This window comes from Etheostoma spectabile, chromosome 4, assembly GCF_008692095.1.
Source record: "Etheostoma spectabile isolate EspeVRDwgs_2016 chromosome 4, UIUC_Espe_1.0, whole genome shotgun sequence".
Taxonomy (NCBI): Eukaryota; Metazoa; Chordata; class Actinopteri; order Perciformes; family Percidae; genus Etheostoma; species Etheostoma spectabile.
The window spans coordinates 4,891,494-4,915,493 of NC_045736.1; the positions used below are offsets into that span (position 1 = coordinate 4,891,494).

At 43.1% G+C, this 24,000-nt stretch overlaps 1 protein-coding gene across 3 annotated transcripts in view; it reads right to left on the reverse strand.

Annotated features, from left to right (window-relative positions):
* Positions 1-23,591, reverse strand: part of LOC116687475 (receptor-type tyrosine-protein phosphatase gamma) — a 571,464-nt gene extending 547,873 nt beyond the window's left edge. For 2 of the 3 annotated variants that reach the window (XM_032512919.1, XM_032512917.1), the window contains exon 1: positions 22,955-23,591. In XM_032512919.1, the coding sequence (XP_032368810.1) occupies positions 22,955-23,051 (97 nt within the window). In that variant the 5' untranslated portion in view covers positions 23,052-23,591. The remainder of the gene's footprint in view (positions 1-22,954) is intronic. The other variant, XM_032512918.1, reaches the window with a different exon arrangement.
* Between the last annotated feature and the right edge of the window lie 409 nt (positions 23,592-24,000).

Below are 24,000 nucleotides of genomic sequence, written 5' to 3' on the forward strand. Positions count from 1 at the left end.
TGTGTGTGTTTTTAATGTCTGTGAGTGTATGTGCTAATTATGACTATTAGGTCTGGGAATGATGTTGCTGGCTAAAGCATGACTCCCTGGTTTAATGGTAATTAGATTTTGCTTTTGGTTGGCTCGCCCAACGCCTGTCAACATCATGTCACAGCAGTGGTCTTTGGAGTGACACCGCCTGAGAGGCTTTAGTCACTGGCCAGAGCCCAGAACAGGGCCCCAGGCATGAGGGCCGAGCCAATTACACAGCGCTATAAGACACACAACTACAAAGAGGGTGAGGAGAAGGGCAAAACCAAAAAGCATAGATGATAATGGAAGTAAAGGAAGTAAAATTCAGAATACTTATAATATTGATAGTATTTTTAAGATATGGTAAAGATATAAAAACAAGTGCCAGGTATGTTCCAGTGTACAAGGTAAAGGTATGTTCACCTAGCGTGGAAACCAGTCAAATCTGCCAGCTCATTTTTCATTTGCTCTGGCAAATATGTCTGGCCCACTTACCGCTCAAACAGATTTATTGAACCTGGATGAGCCAATCACAACCGTTTATCTCACACAGGGCGGGTTTAAGACAATGAGAGGAGGAGTGTCATTGTTGAATGTTGTTAGCGGACATACCTTGGCTTCTCCGTCCAGCACAACGTACCAAGCCCAGGAAACTCAGATCAAGCTGTCAGACTAGGCAATGCTGATTAAATTTGAATCAACATTCTGTTACTGTTTTGCATATTTCTCGCCTCAAATGTTTTCAGAATCAAGCACTGACGCAACTTGCATGGGTCAGTCAGAGCTACGTTGTTTCATCGCACTGATTGGTTGTAGGTTCATCAAATGTTGTCCAGTGGCATTTTGGTCTTCACCGTTGATAACGCCCCTTGGGTTCCAGACTAATACACATTTGCAATTAGTCTGGCTATGCCAGGATAGGGTTTACCAATAGTTGCACCATAATCACTCTGTTAGCGTTACACTGGGTGAGGGTTTGGCCACTCTCCAATGAGAATTCACTTTTGATTAGTTTTTTTAAATACATTTCACAAAGAATTTGGGTCCAATCAGTTCAGCCTTACTTCTGAACCAATACAACTGATGTATAACCAGATATGCTAATTTCCCTTTCAAATCAGTGCGGTCTACACAGTGACAAGTCTGCAACATACAAGGTCTCTCCTAAGAGGAAACTTGTGTCCTTGTGAGCAATGAAGAATCAATGACTATAGAGAATCTTCAATAAAAAACAGCCCAGACGTGATTACACATTTAGCTACATTGTGGTGGTTCTTGCAGATTCACTGGCTTATTTCAGAAACAGTTTAGACTCATTAGAGAGAGAGAGTAAAACAGAAGTTGGAAAACAGCATTTGAGGACAGCATCCACCTGCCACTCCTTGATATCAAGAGACAATGCAGTCACTTGGACAATCCTTACTCTGTGGGTCATGGTGCATCCTGACAGGTCATACTCAACAGGTTTTTCCTTCTATCCATCCATCCATCCATCCATCCATACATCCATCCATCCAACCATCCATCAATCCATCCATCCACTTGCTCTTATTCAGAGGAGCCTCTGAGACACCTTCTAGTTAGTAAATCACAGTACAGTGAATTAGATTACAGGCTCTGATTACTGATGAACATTCTGACACTGATGAGTCAATGAGCTGCAATTTTAAAGCAGCACATGATAATGATGTCAGGGTGCTGATTACCCATACTCCACCACCCCAAAACCGAAGGGCACGTGCCAGAGGATAGAGGGGAAAAAATGCATACAAATTTTGCAAAAAGTTGCAGCTTGTTAAAATGTTATTTGGATTATTCACATAATCTTTTGCCAATGAGATTGGTTGGTGAAAGGAACAGTGAACTATTGAAACACACACCACATAGGCAGAGAAGTATTCAAACCAGGACACTTCAATGTACATTAAAAAAAATTAGAGGATGAAATTATAGCCATCTGGAATATCAAAGACAAACCAACAACTGCTATTTGATTCTACAGCTTTCTGTTACTCATCCAGGAAACATGAAGTATATGTTAATGCTGCTTACTTTGGGGTTTAATGACTAGATTCTCCCCTTTAACGAGTAACTTGATACCATAGCACAAGTCCTTATATGCTGACTGATACATTGTTTTTGCAGTTTCTTATGAACAGTTACTGGTGTAACCCTATATGGTTAAGGTTTGGTTTAGTTTAGGCAACTAAGTCTACTGTACGGTCATGGAATTGGCATGTTAACTGCTTGGCAAGAGACAGGACACACACCACTGTTTCCCGTGTCCAAGTTGTACACTGTGTAACACAACACCTAAAAGTGATGTCAGGGTGTTTAAAGTATACAGTATAGGCTATTCCAGTAGGATAAAACTTTAGCTAGCACAGACAAACATTGTCTAATGTTGTGAAAAGTAAAATGGAACTAGTTCCCTGATCCCCAACAACACCAAATTATATGTACTTCACCTGGGCTCCTCCCTATTTCAGCTCAGTTCCCTGTGTTTCCTCAGCCCACATATCCCCAAACACCAGTCATAATTATGTGTTGGATGCGTAAATTTGTATTTGTTTCTGCGGTAATACTGATCATCTTGGATTAGGGATTAGGGTTAGGGCTGAGAGAAAATAGTGTTGAGGGAACATAGGATGATAGAACATAGGGCTGTGAGAACACAGGGCTGAGTAACAGGGTTGAGGGAACATAGGGCTGAGTAACATAGGGCTGAGTAACAAGGCTGAGTAACATAGGGATGAGTTACAGGGCTGAGTAACATAAGGTTGTGAGAACACAGGGCTGAGTAACATAGGGCTGTGAGAACATAGGGCTGAGTAACATAGGGTTGAGGGAACATATGGCTGAGTAACATAGGGCTGAGTAACAGGGCTGAGTAACATAGGGCTGAGTAACATAGGGCTGAGTTACAGGGCTGAGTAACATGGGGCAGTGAGAACACAGGGCTGAGTAACATAGGGTTGAGTAACATAGGGTTGAGGGAACATAGGGCTGAGTAACATAGGGCTGTGAGAACATAGGGCTGAGTAACATAGGGCTGAGTAACATAGGGTAGAGGGAACATAGGGCTGAGTAACATAGAGTTGGGGGACCATAGGTTTGTGAGAACGTAGGGCTGAGGTACCATAGGGCTGTAAGAACAGGGCTGAGTAACATAGGGCTGAGTAACAGGGCTGAGTAACATAGGGTTGAGTAACATAGGGCTGAGTAACCTAGGGTGAGTGAACATAGGGCTGAGGAAACATAGACACGCTCCCCTTCACCTAATGCCTGTAAAATCATCAGTTAATTTCCACTTCTCTTTTAGGATCACAGTAAATCCACTCTCTCTTTCTGTCTCTGCTTCAAATAATGAGTAAGAATCCAGAAAGCTTAAAACAAAACAAAAGCATGAATACTAATGCCCTGTTGTGGAGGCAAACACAAATGGCTCCGGCAGATAATTCCTCATACAATACACAGTTCATTAGCACTTGGCGGCAGATAGAGTGCCTGTTATGATTCCGCTGACATCATTACAGGCCCTTAACATGCAGCAACATAAAGACACCAGGTCCATGTTGGCTGTTGATGTCAGTGGTGTTATCACTGTATAATTATACATTGTTGCATGATTTCTTTTCAAGGTATCTGGTTTTCTTGAATTACTGGCAAACCGATGGGTGGAACCAAGACTGGATTTCTAATAAGGCAAAGCGAGAAACTGCCTCAGTGCCCCAGACCCCCAGGGGTCCGTTTCTCCTGAAAGCAGAAAAGTCAGTGTCTGTAAATGTTTGTAGCAAATGGATCACATGCAAGTTACATTTCTAATTTTCTGACTTTTTCAGAAGTTTTTTTTTGAATTTTATGTAGCCTGAAAAAAAAGAGTGTCCTGGCCAAATCAGGCAGCAGTATGATCCCACAAACGCACAAACGCAAAGTACGCAAAAACCTTAAAAAATAAAATAAAACAACTGAAGGTCAGCCACAATCATAAATACATCAGGTAAATCCTCTACAGCCAGACGTGTCTGCCTTCAAGTAATTTAACATTCTGTGTGTATCAACCGGAAGGACACCGAGTCAACTCTTAGTTTTAAAAGATTACTCCTATAAAAGTGTCAGACTCACAATGGATGGTTAAAAAAAAGATTGGGCCTACATTACCCATTATTGATGGACTGACCCACCTGACCACTGATTCGGGATAAGTTTTGCTAGTTACGGCTAACACAGCCTTCAGCCACTGGCCTCAAGCAGAGATGAGGAGCCACAGAGTTCTGGTACACTCACGTTGTCATATTTCCATAACCCCAGCCTTTCTTAAACTTAGTCCTCAGCCCCATCTGGCACTGACTCAAGTTCCCTCTGGTGACACTAAAAGCACCATACAACTTTTTTTTTCAGATATACAATAGTAATCCTCCATACCTGTATATAGACTTCAATGTGTCAAATTGGTGGGTTCCTTTTTAACAACCTACATTTTCTTTAGCTAATATTGTTCTTAAAAATTGCATTTTCGTTTGACACTACATACCTGTGGCATTGTTCCAGGCGTCATCTGCAGTTTGCGCTGCACAAACAGTAAGTTTGTAGGGAAAGGTACACAATGCAAAGGAAGATTGAAGAACAAAACCTCAATAAAGACCTTTGTATTGAATTGACTAGACATTGAATTGCTTAAAATGAAACCAAATGTTAATTGCAGCTCTGCATGAAAACAGAACGAGAGATGACAAAGTGAGTGTTCAATTGCCAAATTTAAATTATTCACAAATCCAAAGATTGTTGACCTACAGAATCCCGATTAAAGAATTATCTGAAAAAAATATAAGAATTATTTACTAGCAGTAAAAGCTGTGTTCTGGCTTTCGGTACACATACACTGAATTACTTTGCTGTCCCATTCTCTCTCAGTGTCGTACCTAGAAAGTACTTCAAGCGCGTCAGGCTTGGCTGGCTTCCATTCGATTTCCCCTGCGGGTCATCTATCGGCCTGGGGACGTGAGGAGCCGGAGCACCAAGCCCGAGGTGATTAATGGAAGAAAGATGGCTGCAGTTTGCAGCGTAAATCCAAAGGCGTTTCAGGTGGAACGCGGGTGCTTGTCTAGCAATGAGGAATGGGGGAAGGCTTAACCCAATCCAGCAACTGAATACCTCTCTCATCCTCTCTGTCCTAACTCCAGCTTCAGCAAACATCTCAAAACAGAGGAGAGGCAAAGGCAGAGCGGAAGTTGAAAAAGGACATACTTTTTAAAAAGACCACAAAATAGGAGGTAATGCATGGCAGAAAGCTACAGTGAGAGAAACGACAAGACAAGAGTGTCAGAGGCTGAGGAGGCCTGAGTAGAATCCTGTGCACCCAGGGGTGATATTAGTGAACCCCATCTGTTGAACATCTGGCGCTGGGAGCCAATACACCGAGTGGTTAGCAGCCATGCACTCACAGAGGGCAAGACAAGCCTCAGTCCTACTGAGACTGATTGAGACGACACCCGGGTAAACTCTCTATTCATCATCCACCTGACTTGAGAGAAAAGCTCTGGATCTGCAATTAATTTTCACTTAGTTATCCATTGATTAATTTAATCAATCATTTAACAACAACAAAAAACTAAACAAATGTTAATGTCAAGCTCAGGCTATAGAGTCAAAGTGATCTCTTAAAATGTGATGTAAAAACATTCAAATAATCTAAAATGTTCAATGTTACAAGGATATCAAAAATAATTCCTCAAACTCTAAAACTAAAACTTACAAGAAATTATGAGCAACTGAATCAATCACTGTAATATCAAAATGGCCGTTGCTTAAAGCTATAGTGCGTAGTTTATGTCGTCAATGAGGAATTCTAAGTAAAGACAGCAACACTGTCGGCCTGTCCCCATTAAACAAGTGATCTCGCACCGCCCCCACCCTTCCAACACGCAGTTGCTTGTAAGAGTTGCAAGGAGGAGACAGAGGATTAAAAAAACATGATGGACTCTTCAGATGAGGTAATTATCTTAACTTGAGTTTCAGCGTGTGAAAGTTGCAGGACTACACCATTTTCTTAAGATAGCTGTACTGAGAACTACTGAGAGCGTTCATTAATATCAAAAAGTTACACACTAAAGCTGTAAAGTGACTATGTACTGTATATAGCCACATTTTAAAATTTCTGATTTTGGTGCCACCTATTGGTGGTATCAAAAAAGACAAAATGGCGGTTTTGGTTAAAAGGCTCAAGAAATGGCAACTGAGTGTTCTTTGAACCCTTTGTTGAACGGAGAGCGCCATCTATGGAAATGCTTCAGAAAGCTTCATGAAGCTTCAAGTGACAGGTGTCCTAAATAACTGTATAAGGTCAAACGTTTGACAGCTATCTCACCCTTTCCATTTTTTATATGTTTATTATCCCAATTCAGCTGCACCGTTGCATTAAATGATCTCTCTGCGAGAACCCAATTAGATTGAAGGTTTAATTGTTGTTGCAGAAACCAGTTAATTTGATTTAACAGTATAATTAATCCTCTGAGCTGATTGTACAGTGGCAGCAGTCACTGACAAATTGCTTTGTTACAGTAAAATTACATGACATGCTAAAATTGCTCAAAGCAATATCTTTGGTCACTTATTGTAACCCAAACTCTACGATTGATTTCTAATCCACAGTTTGTTGTTTCTATCCATATGTGTCAGCTGGAAGGACAGGTGGAAGTGATTACAGGTAGGGAGAAGTCCTTGATAACTGGAGTGTGACTGTGTTTTAGGAAAAGTCAAAGTTGCTATTAGATCTTCAAACCCGTTGATTAGTGCAACCATGACATGTCCGTGTAACTGACAGGATTCATGCCTGACTTCACCCCAGCTGTCTGGCTCAGCCGTTGGAGCGTTTATCCTTTTTCAAAATATAAATTCTGTCCCTTCTCTTTGCAAAAGCTCAACCATTTATTTGTACAGTATGTTCTTTTATGTTCAGTTGTTAAAATGGATTGGCAATCAAGATAGGTTTGTTAGTTTATTGGTCGGTCTGGATTGATTGCTGTGGAATTTGATACAGACATCTATAAAGGTTTCATAAGGTTGAACCAGACCAAGCCAAGCTCAATAGATTTGAGATTGATCATTGGTCTGGGGAGTCTGCTTTGTATTTTCTTTGCACAAGAGGCGTGACCAACGGGCATAGTTCCACCAATCAGACCAAAGATCCGGGTGACGTAGAAGCGACAGCGGCATCAACGGGTTGCTGCGCTTCGGTGGCGTTTGGTGGCCGCTATGTTGAATGTACCCAAGGAGCTGTTTGGTCGCTTCTCTATCGTCATCGTGTTAAAACATCCAATTGCGCGTCAGGTGGATAAGCCAGTTTGTGATTGGTTCCGAGCAGGTTTCCAGACCGAGCTGCAGGGCGAAATCAAATTGCTGGCAGAATGGACTTTCTTCGGTTGAAAAATGATCTTTTAAATTGAAGAACATCATATTTGGAATCCACGGATCAAGATCCAAAAATCATTTGTCTCTCCCCATTCACTCCTATTCATATTTTTTACAAAAAAGATAGGTCCCATACACACAGACCAGAAGTAGAAGGGCATGACTTTGGCTCTCTATTACCAGCACTGCGGCTCAGTGGTTAGCACTGCTGCCTCACAGCAATTAGGCACAGCAGAGTTCAACCCCTATCAGGGCAGGCCCTTTCTGTGTGGAGTTTGCATGTTCTCTCCGTGTTTGCGTGGGTTTCCTCCGACAAAGACATGCATGCCAGCTCACTAGGACTACAGTTTAAAATTAGCCCTTTGGCTAACACTGGCACATTTACAGAAATGGTAATTAAAGTGCATTGTCCACATGAATAATTAAAAATATTTCCATCTTGTGCCAACAGTTAAATTATTCAGTGAATCATCTTAACATGTATTAGATGGATTGGCCCAAAATGGTTCTCAAATAATGAATAAAGAGTTTGAAACTCCCCTGACTTCCCATGTTGCACCACCATGACATGTTTGAGTTCAGAGAGAAATGTCTTGCCAACTGCTAGGTGGATTGCCATGGAATTTGGCACTCCCATTAATATTCACAACTGGATCAAATATAATGTGATAATCTCTGAAGACATCAAGTTATTTCTGTTTCCATCAGTTCTGTTCAAATGTTTAGTAAGTAATTTAAAGAAAAAAGTACACTGAGTTGGCATATTCCACCACCCCTAGCTCACATGGGGTCATCAGGAGAATTGGCTGGGAATTGAGATACACACAGACTACACAAAGGCAAATAAGACAGCTCGAAGAGGACAGAGCACCAAAGCGCAAAGGAATTTAAAGTCCAACAGAGATGTTAGATAGAACGAGGGAGATTTCACCAGAGATTAAGAAAGAGGAGAGGGCATTGCTGTTTAAACCACCTCCCCCTGGATCTAAGACAAATTGTGCTATGCTCTTGTGTCGGTGGACCCAGTCCCTATCTCTCTCTGAGGAGGAAACCAGTGTCTCCCAAGCATTAAAGTGGAAAAACCAACGCCACTGCAAGAATTTAATGAGGAGGGCTCTGCACTGCCCTGCGCTCAGTGTGTGACACAACACTTCTTGGCATGTAGTGATTTTCTCTCGTTCTCTCTTCTTTATTCACTGCCTTTATTCCCACTGCCTACACTGGAGGATTGCAGTGGATATCCAGGCTCGAAACCAGCCCTGGCCCACTCTGTCCTCAGTGTTAGGCTGCAAACAATAGCATGCTTTCCCCCCAGAACTGAGTGTTACACACACATTATTAGTGTTACACACTTCATCAACTCTATATGCACCAGGTCCACTGTACACAATGAAAAATATGAATATTCACTTATTATTGGGTTGGTATTGTGATGCAATTGAAATTCATAACACTCCCACCTTGGGGGATTTTAGGGGCATTATCCAGTTATTGTGCCGTTTTTTTTTAGGACCAAACTTCCATTGGAAGTTTGATTTTATGTAATACATAAAAAATTATGTATGCTACTTTTCCACCCAACCTTCCAGCATTTACTACTTATCATCTTCCCTCTTACTGGGCTGACGCTCCCGCATTGACTTTAAACAGACCACAGCTGAGGGGCTCGATGGAGCCGTGCACAACATAAGAAAAACTGAAAAGATTTGTGTTTCCCTCTGTGGATTTTTGATAAAAGTACAAATCATGAGATTGGAGTGCAGCACTGGCTTCTATTTTTGAGCGGCATATGTGATATTGGTGCGGTGAAATTAATTTAAAGAATGGGAGGCAAGACAGCTTTGTGGTTGAGAGGGGGGGCTGTGTTCAAAATGGGGGAAGGAGTTGATGGATGAACCTTCCCAACACTGGTGTGATTGAGTGGTAAAACATGTCTTGTGAATTAATACTTGGTGATAATCCAGAGTAAGCACACTGAGAGCCACAGCTGAGAAATGTAAGAGGAAACACATTCTGCCATTTCAATATTTCTACACACACAGATGATAGCAATTCATATAATAACCCAACAGCTAGTTAGTGTTGCACTTTAAAGCTCGCAAACAGTAACTTTCACTGAGGAACAGCTAGTACCACAAGTAAAAAGAATTAAATACTAGTTGCAAACTTTATCTAGGATTGAGTGTTGAGTGCACCAAGTTGAGCAAAGTGTGTTGTCTTGCTTGCGAGTTCATTGCCGTAAGGTATATACGTATATATATACTGTATGTAAATGGATACAGTACAGGCCAAAAGTTTGAAGGTGTGTCCAAACTTTTGGCCTGTACTGTATATACATATGTGCATACAGTATATATACAGTATATACATATATATATATACACAGTATATATATATGTATATATATAACACGGATCAGCCTATGTGCATTCAACCTGAATAGAATTTCATGAGGCAGCTGTCACTCTGTTTGTCACTGTTAGTAAAAACCCAAGTCTCCTGTGTCCTTCATGCTTTACACTTCACTCATGAACCACAGAAATATACGCTCTCTATCCGTCTGACAGGATGATCGGTGTCCTGATGCCATTTGGTCACGTACATTTCTTAAACAAGACTCATAAGCGTCTCCAAACACAAACCGCTGTGGTGCTCTGAGTTCAATGCTTACATCACAGTGTTAACATGCTCACAATGTGCATGTAAACATGCTAAGGTTTGGCAGGAAACTTTTAGCACTAGCATTATTTATGTTGTTGGCATACTTAAACTTGCTAATTGGCGTTAAAGCAAAAGAACAGTACAGCTAATGCTGTATGTGTGAACGTGAATGTGAATGTGATTTCTAAACCCAATCTAGTCCAAATATATACTGATGATGGAGCTGGATAAAATGTTCATTTCAAGTGATTAAAATTCATCATGTGGAGAACACGAATGTCTGAATCGAATTTAATGGGAATCCATCCAATTTGGAGAAAGTTCAATGTGAACCAAACAGTTTCAACGTCATGGTGGCGCTAGGTGAAGGATTTATTCTCTGGGGGACCCTGGGTTTTTGCACCAAATTTTATCAAAATGAATTTGATATTTACACATGATTTCCATCTGGAACAAAGTGGTCAACTGACTTTCTTTTCCATCCCTAATTGCTAATGCTAATGTGGCTACAACAGGAGCTTTCAGTGCAGATTATGGATTAAGCTCCACCAACACTGGTTCTGACTTGAAATGGCTTAAAAAATTACGATTCCAACGGAATCCTTCTTTTATTGGAATTGTTTGTAATTGTTTGGAAAATTTGGTTATGAATCCGATGATCGGTTCCAACCACGCACAAGTTATGGTTTCCGTAGCGGCCACCGTACTTACACTCACACCAGGCGCTTGTTGTGTTGTGTGGCTTGTGTTGTGTAAACTGTAAATCCCCATTAAATCAATTTAAATCCTCTTATCTATGAAATAAGCATGTGACATGTTTCAACTCCACCCTCAATGAAGTTGAAACGAGAATTAATAAGAACCGGAATCTTGAGGAATAATCGGAATTGTTAATATCATTACGACGCCCAATCCTAACCTCCCATAAAAAAAATTAAACACTGCACAAAAAAATGATTGGATGTCCTCTTCCTTACCTGGAAGACATCAACCAGAGCCTCAACCATCACCAAGGTCTGGACTCACCCAGGATCCCTATCTATTTGCCATGCTTCCTTCTGGGAAACGCTACCGATCACTAAAAACTGGACTACCAGACTCAGGTACAGTTACATTTCTACGTTTTGGTTTAACAGCAAATATCTTTTGCTACGTTTCCCCCTCTCATTCCCCCTTCTCTGCTGTTTCCCCCTCTCATTCCCCCTGCTCTGGTGTTTCTGAGCCCCTAAATAAGAGACATCTGGAAACACTTGACCCGTGTTGGTTTGGAATCTGCGGGCGTGTGTTGCAGTCTCAACGGCAGCAAACGGAGAACTTTGGCAACACCGACGCTGACGCCAACTTTTCGCCGCCTGAATGGGTCTTACTGGTCATGACGTCTCGTTCTCTAGACTAAGCTACTAATGTTACCATGGCAACTACCAGCAATGGGCGGAGTATACATGCTGCGGAGTATACATTTACGGCCAGTATACAAGAAAGTCAATGAGATATTTTGGTTTGGGCGTGTTAGTTTAAACAGAGATTAGTTCTTCTACTGGAGATAAAAACACTTCTGTGCATGTAGATGGCTTTCAGCTCAAAACTCAAACGCTTAAAAACCAAAACTTAGCAATGTAAATGTAACTTCACAACACAGCTTCTTCCCAACAGTCTATCTATCTATCTTTCTATCTCTCTCTCTCTCTCTATCTATCTATCTATCTATCTATCTATCTATCTATCTATCTATCTATCTATCTATCTATCTATCTATCTATCTATCTAAATATCTAAATATTTGTTCTTTTGTTTTATTCCTATTATTATTATTTCATGTATATTGTATGCATGTATATTTTTTCCTAGTATCTCATTTATATTTATATCCTGTGTTGTGTGACATATGAATATGTGCTGCTGTAACACCGTAATTTCCCTTTTTTTTGGGATCAATAAATATCTATCTATCTATCTATCTATCTATCTATCTATCTATCTATCTATCTATCTATCTATCTATCTATCTATCTATCTGTCTATTTCTAAGAGCATCAGATCTCCCTGCCCGGTAGAGATCCATATTTATTAAACATCACTCCACAGCATGGCCAAAACTACAAAAATCAGACGCAGTCTGTAAATTTCCAGATGAGTGTGGTTTCCTCTGTCATCATTTATCCTCATAACATCATCATATTATATTGGTTATCTCATTAACAGTCAAGGAGGGGGTTTTAAAAGGTGTCCGTACATGTCTTCAACACTTAGCATTTTGATGCCGACTTTGAGATTCATCTTGAAATTTGTCATTGCTTAATTCATTAATGGCTTTCATTGCAAATGCTACTTTGTATGCACTAAACAAATGTAAAATAAGTGTGTGTGTGTGTGTGTGTGTGTGTGTGTGTGTGTGTGTGTGTGTTGTGGGTTGCGCACATATTTTTCCATTTTGGTGGAAAAATGGGATTTAAGTTCATGGCCATTAGTTTGGACTGTGTTCAGAATAATAATCCATGGTTATAGAAGCATGTAATGTAACCAGAGAGCAGAGAAACCCAGGGGAATGGAAACAAGAACCAAATACAAGTAGAAAGAAAGAAAGAAAGAAAGAAAGAAAGAAAGAAAGAAAGAAAGAAAAAAAGAAAAAAAGAAAGAGAGAAAGAAAAGAAAAGGGAAATGAAGGGGGAGACGAAAAGATGAGGAAGTCAAGAGTTAAAAGAAATTTAAGGAGAGATGAAGAAGAAAGAAATGAGGACAGAACAAAAGACAACGAAGGTACAACAAAGTACAAATGATGGGAAAGTAGAAATAAGGAAATGAAGGATAAACGGGACACAGGGAACAGAAAGAAGGGCAGTCAGAGGTGATGAAAAAGAGCTAAAGAAGAGAAGAAGGATGGGAAGACGATAAGAACAAAAAAATGATAGAACAAAAAAAGGGTCAGAGGAGCAGACAGAGTGAAGACCGGATGAAGGAAAGGCAAAAAGAAAACATGAGAGGAAGGGGAGAAAATGGGATGAAACATAAAAAAGCAGAAGAAAAGGACAGAAAGAAGGACAACAAAATGAAATCAAAGAACGTGAGGTTGATTTAGAGAGAGTATAGGAGCAGAAAACAAAACCGTGAACATGGGGGGGAGGGGGGGCACTTGAACATGAAAACAACATGAAAAGGGAAGAAAGAAGAGAGTAAAGAGGCCAAGAAAAACAAGAGGAAGGGATAGAAAAGCTGTCTAAACTGTTCCGTAAAACATGAGGATTGTCATCTGACTGACACAACATCATCCAGTGAAATGGTGACATTTCTTTCACCGTTCTCAGGGAGAAAGCAGCCGCTTCCATTCCTCTTTCAGCGCGGGTGACTGATGGGAGTCGAGTGAAGTGTATTTCAACGTTCAGAATGAGAAAACGTTCTGGCAAAATGGCAGGAACACCCATCTACACCTCTCACCGGTGCATCGGAGAGCTGTCACAGATCCGGAGTGAATGGCCACCTATCGAGCCTGACAAAAGAACACAAAGTGTCTGAAAGTACTGACATGTGCCAAGGTGGGGGGGGAGGGCCCATGGCCAAGAGAAACACCACCTGGCATCCGACAGCCACCTCTCTGTCAGCAATATCCCATCACGTTGCACCTTAACGGCTTCCAAAACGACTGGTGGTGTCACAAAGGGGGGGTCAGGGTGAGGTGGGAATTCTAACTCTCTTTGGCTTTTGCCGTGTCCATTTGTTTCCCCGTCGTTCTTTCTCTTCTCACCTCGCCCTGTTTGTTTGCTGTCGCCATGGGTTACGCTCGTCAGCCTCCATGGCGGTCGACAGCCTGTCAGTCTAATCTCCTTTTAACACACTGCAGCCCTGCACAGTGACACAGAAGCTCTCCCCTGGCATCCCGCTTAGCAAAAATCAAAAAAAAAAGAAGGGGTGGGGGGGGGGCTCGGCTGCGTACACCTCTCCGCTCTCATCAGCGTCTCGTGCTGTCTCTATGTCTTTCTACTTTCTCTTTGTTTGTTTCTACTCTTTAACTTTGCTGCTGCTGTTGTTGGCCGTGTAGGGCTGGGTAACTCTCATGCTACCTTTACACTATTTTCATAAAATGGACATTTCAATCTCTCCGGTTTCAAAAATAACATTGTGCACAGCTGTCCGTTTTCAGAAAAGTGTTTGTTCACACATACCCGTGTACATATGCCGTCAGGAGGACGTCAAACCTGTAGGTGGCAGAGTAACGAGAGCTCAGGCCCACGTTAGCCAATCAGAACCACTTCCTCTCTCTTCTCTTCCTCAAGTTTCCTAAGTTTACATGCTAACGTGCCCTAAATCTCCTCTCTGGCTGGAGTTTTTAGAAAGACTTGTTTTCAGAGACAAATTCATTGTTTGCGTGTAAATGATGGGCACAAACGAAGGGACATGTCTCAGTGTTTGTTCTTTGATGTCGCACGGCCCGCAACAAGAAATCCTTCCTACCACAGGTAATCCAACCTTTTACCAGGTCATCACTGAGAGGTAGATAAGACTCACATACACCATGACTTGCACAATATTTACATACAATATTTCCGTTATCTACAGCTTTCTCAATAATAGTTAAACAGTTGTACATTTTCATTTTCCCCAACTTGTATATATTTTAAATTATTTGTTCTCATATTGTATCCTTGTCTTTCATCTATGTCATCTATTTACTTGTAAACGGGGTATTGATTTTATTTGTATGCCAATATGGCAAACGACTTTTGATCCAAATTCCAAACCTGTACTGTTTTCAATACCTTACTTTGACCAATTCAAACAAAAGGTTGTTAAAGACTTATTATAAAAACGTATCCATACAGAGTCATTATGACCAGGCTCTTTAGAAACAAGCCAGTAGAGTTGTTAATGACACGTCTCACGTTCTACACAGAATATGAGAATATAGGGCATGTGTCATATGTTGTCGCCAAAAACTCCAAGAAAATCCAAAATACAAGTGACAAACTTTGCCTCACTCAAACGTCCAAAATTGCCGGACTATAAATCTGAATTAGCAACTTTGTGATCAGATGAGTAAAACAAGATTGCAAATGTGGCCATGCCATTAAGGCCAGTGTTTGTTAGTTGCCATTATTTTATGTATCAAGTGCCATTAACACATTATTGGCGTTTGATACCCGGCCCTTGTTGCCTAGTTGAGAGAAATGGTTGCTGGGTAAAAACCCGTCCCAAAAGCCGAGCAGTGTGTTCTGCTGCTGTTTTTCTTTAAAGACAATCTAGCTGGAGTTATGGTGGAAATAGCCTACTTCAAAGTATGTTTGATGCAGGATGCAACACCCCCCCCCCCCCCCCCCCCCCCCCCCCCCAACAGCATTAGTTAGACGTATGAATGAAACGCCTACTTCAGATGCATGATGGTTAATTATGGCAAGGGAAGCAGAACATATGGCAGCTAACACAACACCCTGCCGGATGCAAACAAGACTTAGGGGCCATCCACATGGAAACGCTTTTTTGCTGTAAACACACATGTTTTCCAAACGAATCCTGTAAACACACTGCCTGAAAAAATTTGAAAACTCCCCCTTTGCGTCTTCGTTTGGACGGCGAAGCCACGTTGGTGCGTGGCCACATCGCCACACCCCTTGACCTATAGCCTCATAGCTCTTATTGGACTACATGCTTGTGATCCTGCTGGAGAAGATATTGAGCTTATAAGGGTTACTAGGGCAACATGTACTGTTTGTTTTTATACAGCGTGCAAGCTTAATGTATCAGGCACATATAGGCTTGGAATATGAAGTAGCTTGCTGAGTCATTTATATATGGATCCGTTTGGACGCTAATATTCCTGAAACGATCCCTGGGAAGACGGGGAAAGAAAAGATTGTTTTGGTACATGTGGACGTGGCCAGAAAGAGCAGAGTGAGAAAAGTGGAGAGAGATGGGAGGAGGGGGTGTATGCTATTAGAAAGCAGCTCTCACAGGGTGGACTGAGCTAGAAATCAGGCGGCACCTTCCAGAAAATGATAGGGGGAACACCCCTTCCTCTTCTCCAAATAATTCCAGCAGTGGACTTGATTAAAACAATGAAGTGGAACAAGAAAAAAAGTGAGTGCCCGGCGCTGGTGGTTGAAGAGTGCATATCATATTCAGCAGCCCGTTAAGTGGGAGAGAAGCGGGGCCCGGTCAGAGAAGGGTGGACATCTCCATCTTTGTACCCACTATTCTCCTCTTTCCTGGCTGCACTGTGGGGCCACAGGCATATTAATAAAAAAAGGAAATCTGATGAGAAACTGATTAAAAACCTAACAGGCACGCTCGGCTGAGCAGAAACGCTGATGGTAAAAAAAACAAAAAAGACGATTGCTCCACGCTCGGCTCCCGCTCGTGGTGTTCTCGAGATATCATTAGCGCCTCTGCACTCAATATCATCATTACTATTGTTATCATTATCGGACCTATTTATCTTTACTTTCCCCCTTTTGTGCAACAAAACAGCATAATTTCCCCGCTTAAAAATCAATAGCACAATAGAAGGGATGTTTTCTGTTTTTCTCCATTCATCTGGTTCCCCATCTCGCTCTCTCTCTCTCTCTCTCTCTCTCTCTCTCTCTCTCTCTCTCTCTCTCTATCTCTCTCTTTCAGGCATCTACCTCCTAATGACAAGGCAACAGCAACCAAAGCAGCATCCTACATGGATAACTGCCTGACGCCACCCCCGCTGCATCTTACACACATGCACGCCCACACACACAAACATGACACCGTATCTTTTAATCAATCTATTAAGGAAAGGCGGGACGGTGTTGACAAGCCCCTCGCGGACTGATAAAGTGACCCGTGAGCCGGCGTGCGTGCGTGCGTACGTTTTCCCGGCCACAGCGGAGGCCAGATAATAGCTCGGTGAGCACTGAGATGATGAGGATGATAACGTTGGAAACCGAGGGCCACCAAGCATATCCAATCCCCTTTTCCCTAAATGTCAACCTTCTCCCCCCGTATCGCTGCGACAAAAAAGGCTCGGAGAAAAAAGAAGAAAAAAAAGGGTCTGTGACATGGACGCCTGCTTAGAATGGTTAACAAACCCGCTTGTCTCATTTGTTCCTGGATTCAAAAGAAGCGGAACAGGTGCATGCGCGTACACGCTCTAACAGCCGAGAAAAAGGAGGGTGAATGAAAAAAGGGTATGTGAGGAAAGAGACAGAGATGGATGGAAGGAGGGTTTGTGTGTTTGTGTGGGTGAAAAGATGTGCTAGCTCAGGCGCTTGTTGTGAGATTACAATGACTGTTCTGTTTTTCCTCCCGGCCACGAGCGACAGGGCCTATTCATTTGTTTTTTTTCCAACAGCAGAGAGCGACAGATTGAAGGCCAGACATCTCTTTCTTTCCCCTGTCTTCTTCCTTTTTCTTCCTTCCTTTCTCCCTCCCTCTCCCTTGTGTGTTTAGTTAACCCAGGGCTGAAGTGCAGCGCGGTGACAGGGGCGTGATGCCTCGACGCTGACACCGCACGCCGCACATGGGAAAAGGAAAAGTGATGCTCTGTGTCAGCTAGCGGACGCCCCGCGGCGATGTTCAGTGCTTTCCATTCCTCCAAAAGAGAAAAAAGAAAAAAAGAAAACAGATGTTTGCGTGGCTGCAAACCGGCCATTATGTGGGCGACCGGGGGCCGTGTTGGCAGCAGGCAGGTCACCCGGGCAGACACGACAGTGCAGCAGCTTCCTGTATTTCTAACAGCTCTTGGCTGAATCATGGCGGGTGTTGATCTGCAGGGAGGTATGACATTATTTGGGGGGGGGGGGGGGGGGCAAAAAGAGTAAATAATGCACTCCATTCTTGGAAAGCTCAAGGATGAAGCTGTTATGTGTAACTTCGAGGGTGTGTGTGTGTGTGTGTGTGTGTGTGTGTTGTGTGTGTGTGTGTGTGTGTGCGTGGTGTGTGTGTGTGTGAGGGGGAGGTGGGAGGGGAATGTCTGGGTCATCCATGAAGAAAATTCTAAGCATCAAACGCTTCATTTCCTGCATTCTCTTGTCAATTTTTCTCCTACAATTTATGCCTTTTTTGCATGCAAATGTATTTATTCATACAAATTATTATTATTATTATTATTATTATTATTATTATTATTACCACCACCCATAAATCACACCCATGCTTTCCCGACACCGCAAGTTGGAGGTTGGAGAGTTACTGATCTAAAATTGGGTTTGGGTTCATTTTTTTGCGTGATGTTTTTGGCAATATATACTGTATATGTATATATACATAATAACATATAGTTAGCTTATTGAAGTGAATTGGAGCAGAGGCCATAATTGCGGATGTCAGAGCCTCCCCGCAGAGGAAATCACAGGCAGCGGATTCTGATGAAGATGAACTGTTGTCACACAGCTGCTGTTTGCATTTCCTTCCCCCGACGCGTATATAGATGTGCTATGTTTACATCTTAAAGGGAGAATCGTTAACACATTTCACTCATGTTGGTCAAATTCACAAACCACACAAAGCTCAAAATATGAGGAAATGACATGAATGGGGGCAGATGTGACACGTGGTTAACTTGAACACTGCTGAACCAGAGCCACATTATCATCTGAGAGAGATCGGAATCTGATCATAACCACCTACGGCTTCATTTAAAGGCATGCAGCGAAGCAGGGCTGAGAGAAGAAACTCCCCACCCACCGCCATTTCAATGATCTCCATCTTGTGAAAAATCAAAGTATTGTTTTTCAATTTTTGTTTCGTCTCTTCTCTGGCGTGATCATCTGTCTGTTTTCCGGTCACAGTGCTGACACTCATTTCCTGAGCTGCTTAGTATTGGATAAAGGTTCATATGAGTGCAGGTGTTTTGCTTTGAGACTCAATAAGACTACAAAATGATTCAGTATAGAAAATGTATGTATTTGGATGCATTGACACATTTATAACAGGAAGCGCGTCTTTCAACAGTACACGACGTCTTCATACAAAGAGGGAATCTTTCATTATCTTCCCTGGACAATAAAACAGGTCCAGTGAACCAGAAATGCTAAAAATGAATACTTTGCACGCCGCTTTTTTTCCTTTCTCTTTTTTTTATTTATTTATAGCTGATTATAAATCATCAGCCACCAAAGCGATTAACATTTGCAAGTGGCCCACGGATGACGTGTTTTTTTTGTTTTTTTCCTTCACAGAAAGCCTTTCTTTCTTTTCCCTCTGCTTTCCCAAAGCCAATCTCCTGGATAAGAGCCTTATTAATAGAAAAGATGAGCGGGCTGGAAGGTAAGCAGAGCAGCGCTGAGAGCCCGGCCGGATGATGACACCCAGCAGGAGAGAAGCACACTCTTCTCTGTTTCTGCAGCATCTGCCAGCCCCCGGCACCATCAAGCAGCTACCTCGGGCTCACACGGTATCATGATGCCGATGGGGGGAGGGGGGGTGATTGAAGGGGGGCCAGGGAAAGAGGAGGTCAAGAGAGATTATCAATTGTCCACGTCCTGAGATATATGCTCTTTGGTGACAGTACCCCCCAGGGGCGTAGCACAAAATTCTTGGCCCTGTAGAAAGGCAATTTCTATGGGCCCCTCATCCATCCACAGCTATTCATTCTAGCATCTTTTTGGGCCCTCCTCACATGAGGGCCCTGGGTACTCAGTTCCCTTTTCCCCCCCAGTCTGACGCCCCTGGTCCCCACTTCTTTTCTAGAAATCCATCATGTCACTAACCCGGGGGTCTTCTACGTTTTTTTTAAGCCAAGGACCCCTTAACTGAGAGACAGACGGAGCAGAGACCATCTACTACGTCGCAGAAAATGTGTTAAATTGAACATGCCTTTTTTAAATATAATTCTAAGCTATTAAAATAATAAATGATGGCATGATTTTATTAATCATATACAAGTGAATGCTTAAGATGAACTGTACCTGTGGATGGCTACCTTAGTGACTACCTCACCTATAGGCCAGTATGCCGGTCATCAGTGTTAACCCCCCCACACCCCCATGCAGTAGCTCTGAGGACCCCCAAGGGGTCCCGGACCCCCTGTTGAAGATCTCTGCTCTAAAGCATCCCAAACTGGCAGCTGATTTTCCATCCGTCTGTCCTTTTTCCTGTATTCCTATTTCCTATATTTGCATAGCTTATACATATTTCATTGAAATATATTTTCCCCAACCCACTTTTTTCTTTATTTTTTTATCAGATTCTTGCATTCATTTGTTATCTATGAAAAGACAAAGTGGTATGTGGCTGATTTAGTCATTGTCCATTAGGGATATTACTTTGCTGTGAAAGGCGCCCCAGCTACCTTTTCTTCTCATAACAGGCAGGTTTTGTTTTTTTTACTTACTTGTTGTTGTTGTTTTTATTTAAATCTGTTGTTTTGTGTCTGTTCTATGTGTTGCGTTTCCCTTCAATAAACACACTGAAAACCAGACGGTTTTACTCGCTAATGAGCCTCTCTTTTTAAATGAATAACTGCTACATCTTCACTGAAAATGTATCACTCCATTTGGTTGCACTCATCCTGAGCATTTGGTCTGGGGAAAAAACAACTGGCTCCATTTCCAGGCAGAGCAAACAACTCCTCGTGTTTTCATGAACCCGCCGCAAAAAAATGAATTCTCAACCTGTGGGAGAGACTATTATTCTTCCCATCCGTCTATCTCTGCCTCCGTCCGTCCGTCAGGGCCGGCTGTCTCTCCCAGCAGCCCTCTCCCTTCCTCCTCGGCTCACTCCACTTTATTTCTGTCCAGGTTTGTCATCAGATGGAATTAAAATGTGAAAAAGAGGGGATTAAAGGGGCACAACACAAAAAAACCCAAAATGTCTACACAAGAAATTGAAGCCAATCTATACATCCTTACAGTATATAAGTACTGGGATGGATTAGTGTTTACTAGGCAACAGGGCAGCGTCATCTTCTTCTACTCTCTCTCATTCTGTGTGTGTGTGTGTGTGTGTGCGTGTGTGTGTGTGTATGTGTGCACGTGTGCGTGCATGTGTCTTTAGAGTCATAAGATATGTAAGAGCTAATCTGGTCAAGCTGAAAACTGGGCTAATACAGTCCGACTAGCAGGCTCTTTGATGACGTGTCATGTATATATCCACAGCTCCAACACCAGCTCTGTGAATTTAGTAGTGATGACATAATTCTTTAAAGAAAGAATAAGTGAAGCACGTTTAGCTCTGCAGAGTTTGGTATTATACCGTGTATGGATATCTATACTCCGGACATGACACCACACTTAGTGGTGCCATGACACCACCGGGTCAGGGCTTTTCTGACATCTTAATGCAACGGGCTCCATTTGAAAAGAGTCATTCTGTTGTGTCACAGGCTGGATCATGTGCTCAGGCTGAGTGAAACAAACCTCTCCATCACACGTATGCACACTACAGATGCATAATTCTCTTTTGCTCATTTTTCTCGGTGCGTAAATATCTTCTAAAAGCAACATCAGCGGCGTGATGTAGATATGCTGCTTTTATCTTAAAATACTGGGGTATAAACCTTTTTCTTTCCCATATTGCCCAGCCTCTATGAATTTGAATTCATATAGCAAAGAGGCTCACAGAGGGAGTAAAAATATGATCACATAAGAACAGAATATGGATCTATTGTGTGGAGGGTGGGGGGAGGGGGGTTGGGTTAACTTGAGAACATCACAACTCCAGATTTGACATATCCACCTCCTGTAGGGCTGGAGAGGCTGCGAAGGTGTCTGAAACATGTGTGGCATCGTCAACAGCTGGACAGATGTGGCGTGTGTATGGACACTCTGGTCAAGGTCATACGAGATTTTTTGGGGGGGGAATGTTTTTTTCCAGTTTCATGCAGCTGATTTCTCCTCCCGACTGTCTGGGAATAAAGGCAACAGAAAAAGTAAAAGGTGTTGTTCTTCATCAGGTTTTTTTGGCCCCACATGCATGTGGACTATGGGGGGGGGGGGGGGGGGGGGGGGGGGGCTCTTTGGATTCAGCTGTGGTGGAAGCAGACGCTTCCCTTTTTGCCAAATAAACGTGGGTAAATAGTTGAGCTCTAGAAAGATATATAACGGCTGGAGATTATTAGAGAAAGTAACCATTTACTACCGGACTGTTTGTTTCTTGCCATTCAAACCCCAAAAGAAAGTGTCACACATGGGGTGTCATAACAGAGGCACAGCTGATTGTGGAACTCCTCTGAGGGCTCTACATCACCCTCCTTAACACAGACACAGGTCTGCTCTCCCCCTCAGCACACATTTAAGCCTCAGCTGCACATTTCGGGCTCGTGTGCCTGAGTGTGTGAAGCGGCTTCAGCAGCCCTGCTGTCTTTGCTCCACGCGCTGAGATAACGCGCCGCCGGCATGACAAGGCGTCACATCTTTCTCCTTTTTATCCCGGACCAAACTCCCAGCCTACCCTTGCCTAAAGCTCCTTTGATGCTATCCAAAACATCGTGTGATCCTCCCCCCCCCCCCCACACCACACACACCCCAGTTTGATTGCTATTTAAAGGGTTAAAAAAGAGAGATATAAGGTGGAATTGGAGAGACAAATAGAGAGGACTGAGTTCCATCAGAAGGGGAGAAAGCAGGGGGAATATGAGTTCCCGTGACAGAGTTGTGCGTTTTAACGGATACCAGGAGGTTGAAACAGGTCACTCAGCTGCATACTAATCCTTTTTTCACTAACTGCCTGTTTGCGTCTCGAACAGTTTTCTAGAGGACGAGCCCGGTGCCGGAGAAGCGCGTCAAGCAAAAGGCACGGGCTATTCCCAGCCACTGACCCTCTACTGGACTTTATTCTAGCAGAGATGCGTTTCGTCCTGACAATGCCACAATGATAACCACATTCCTAGACATACCATTCCGTAGACAAGAGCAGTGGGGGGAGGGGGGGGAAGGGGGGGAGCCCCGTGTTTGACTTGGAGTGGTCTGAAACTTACCGGGATGACAGTCGGCCCGGAGGAGCACGAAGGCAGGCAAAACCAGAGAGAAAATCCAGCAGCAGCAGAAACAGCACGATTGCAGTAGCCTCCACATGGCAGTAATATGCACGTCGACATGCAAACAAAAAGCAGCAACAACTGTTGAGTTTCTCCTCCTTTTTATATAATTTTTGCGGGCAAATCAGCGACGCCTTGGCTGCGTAAAAAGCTGCGCCGGAGACGGAGCGCAGACGGAGCCTGGGCACGGCGGAGAGGTGGAGGTGGAGGGCGGTGGATTTGTTTTATTTTTATTTTTTAGAGGTCCAGTGAAGAGTCTTTCCGTCCCAAAATCCCCCTGAGATCCCCTGACATGAGCATAACACTGGGATCCTGATGGTGATGGTGATGGAGGAGCGTGTGTGTGTGTGGAGCTATATATATGCAGCAAAAGGGGAGACTAGCAGCGGTCCACACAGCGCGGCGTCGCTCCGGCGGCTGCGGCGGTGGAGGCAGCGCTCGGCGGGCACACACAGAGGGGAGAGTCGGTATCGGTGGTTGTGGTGGTGGTGGTGGTGAAGAGGCGCTGGAAGCTTTCCATTCCTCCGTCCATCCAGGAAATAGCGTGTGAGCCCAAGTCTGGCAGAGACTTTAAAACAGTCTTCAGATGGGGAGGGGGGGTTGCGGGGGGCTAGAAAGAGAGAGAGAGAGAGAGAGAGAGCGAGAGGGAGAGAGAGAGAGAGGAGAGAGAAGCAGAGGATTGAGAGGACGGAGAGGAGAGGAAGAGAGGATGGATGTGAGAGGAGAGAGAGAGAGAGGACGAGGAGAGAGGAGGAGGATTAGATAGAGCTGTAGAGAGAGGGAGAGAGAGACGAGAGAGAGAAGGAGAAGCAGAGAGAGCGAGAGAGGAGAGAGAGAGAGAGAGAGAGAGAGAGAGAAAGAGAGAGAGAGAGAGAGATGGGTCATTCCTCTGGATCCTAGCGCCGGCTATGGAACGCACAGTCGCTCAGTATAATAGCACGCACATGTCCCATAATAATAGGTAATAATAGATATGTGCTCTCCAG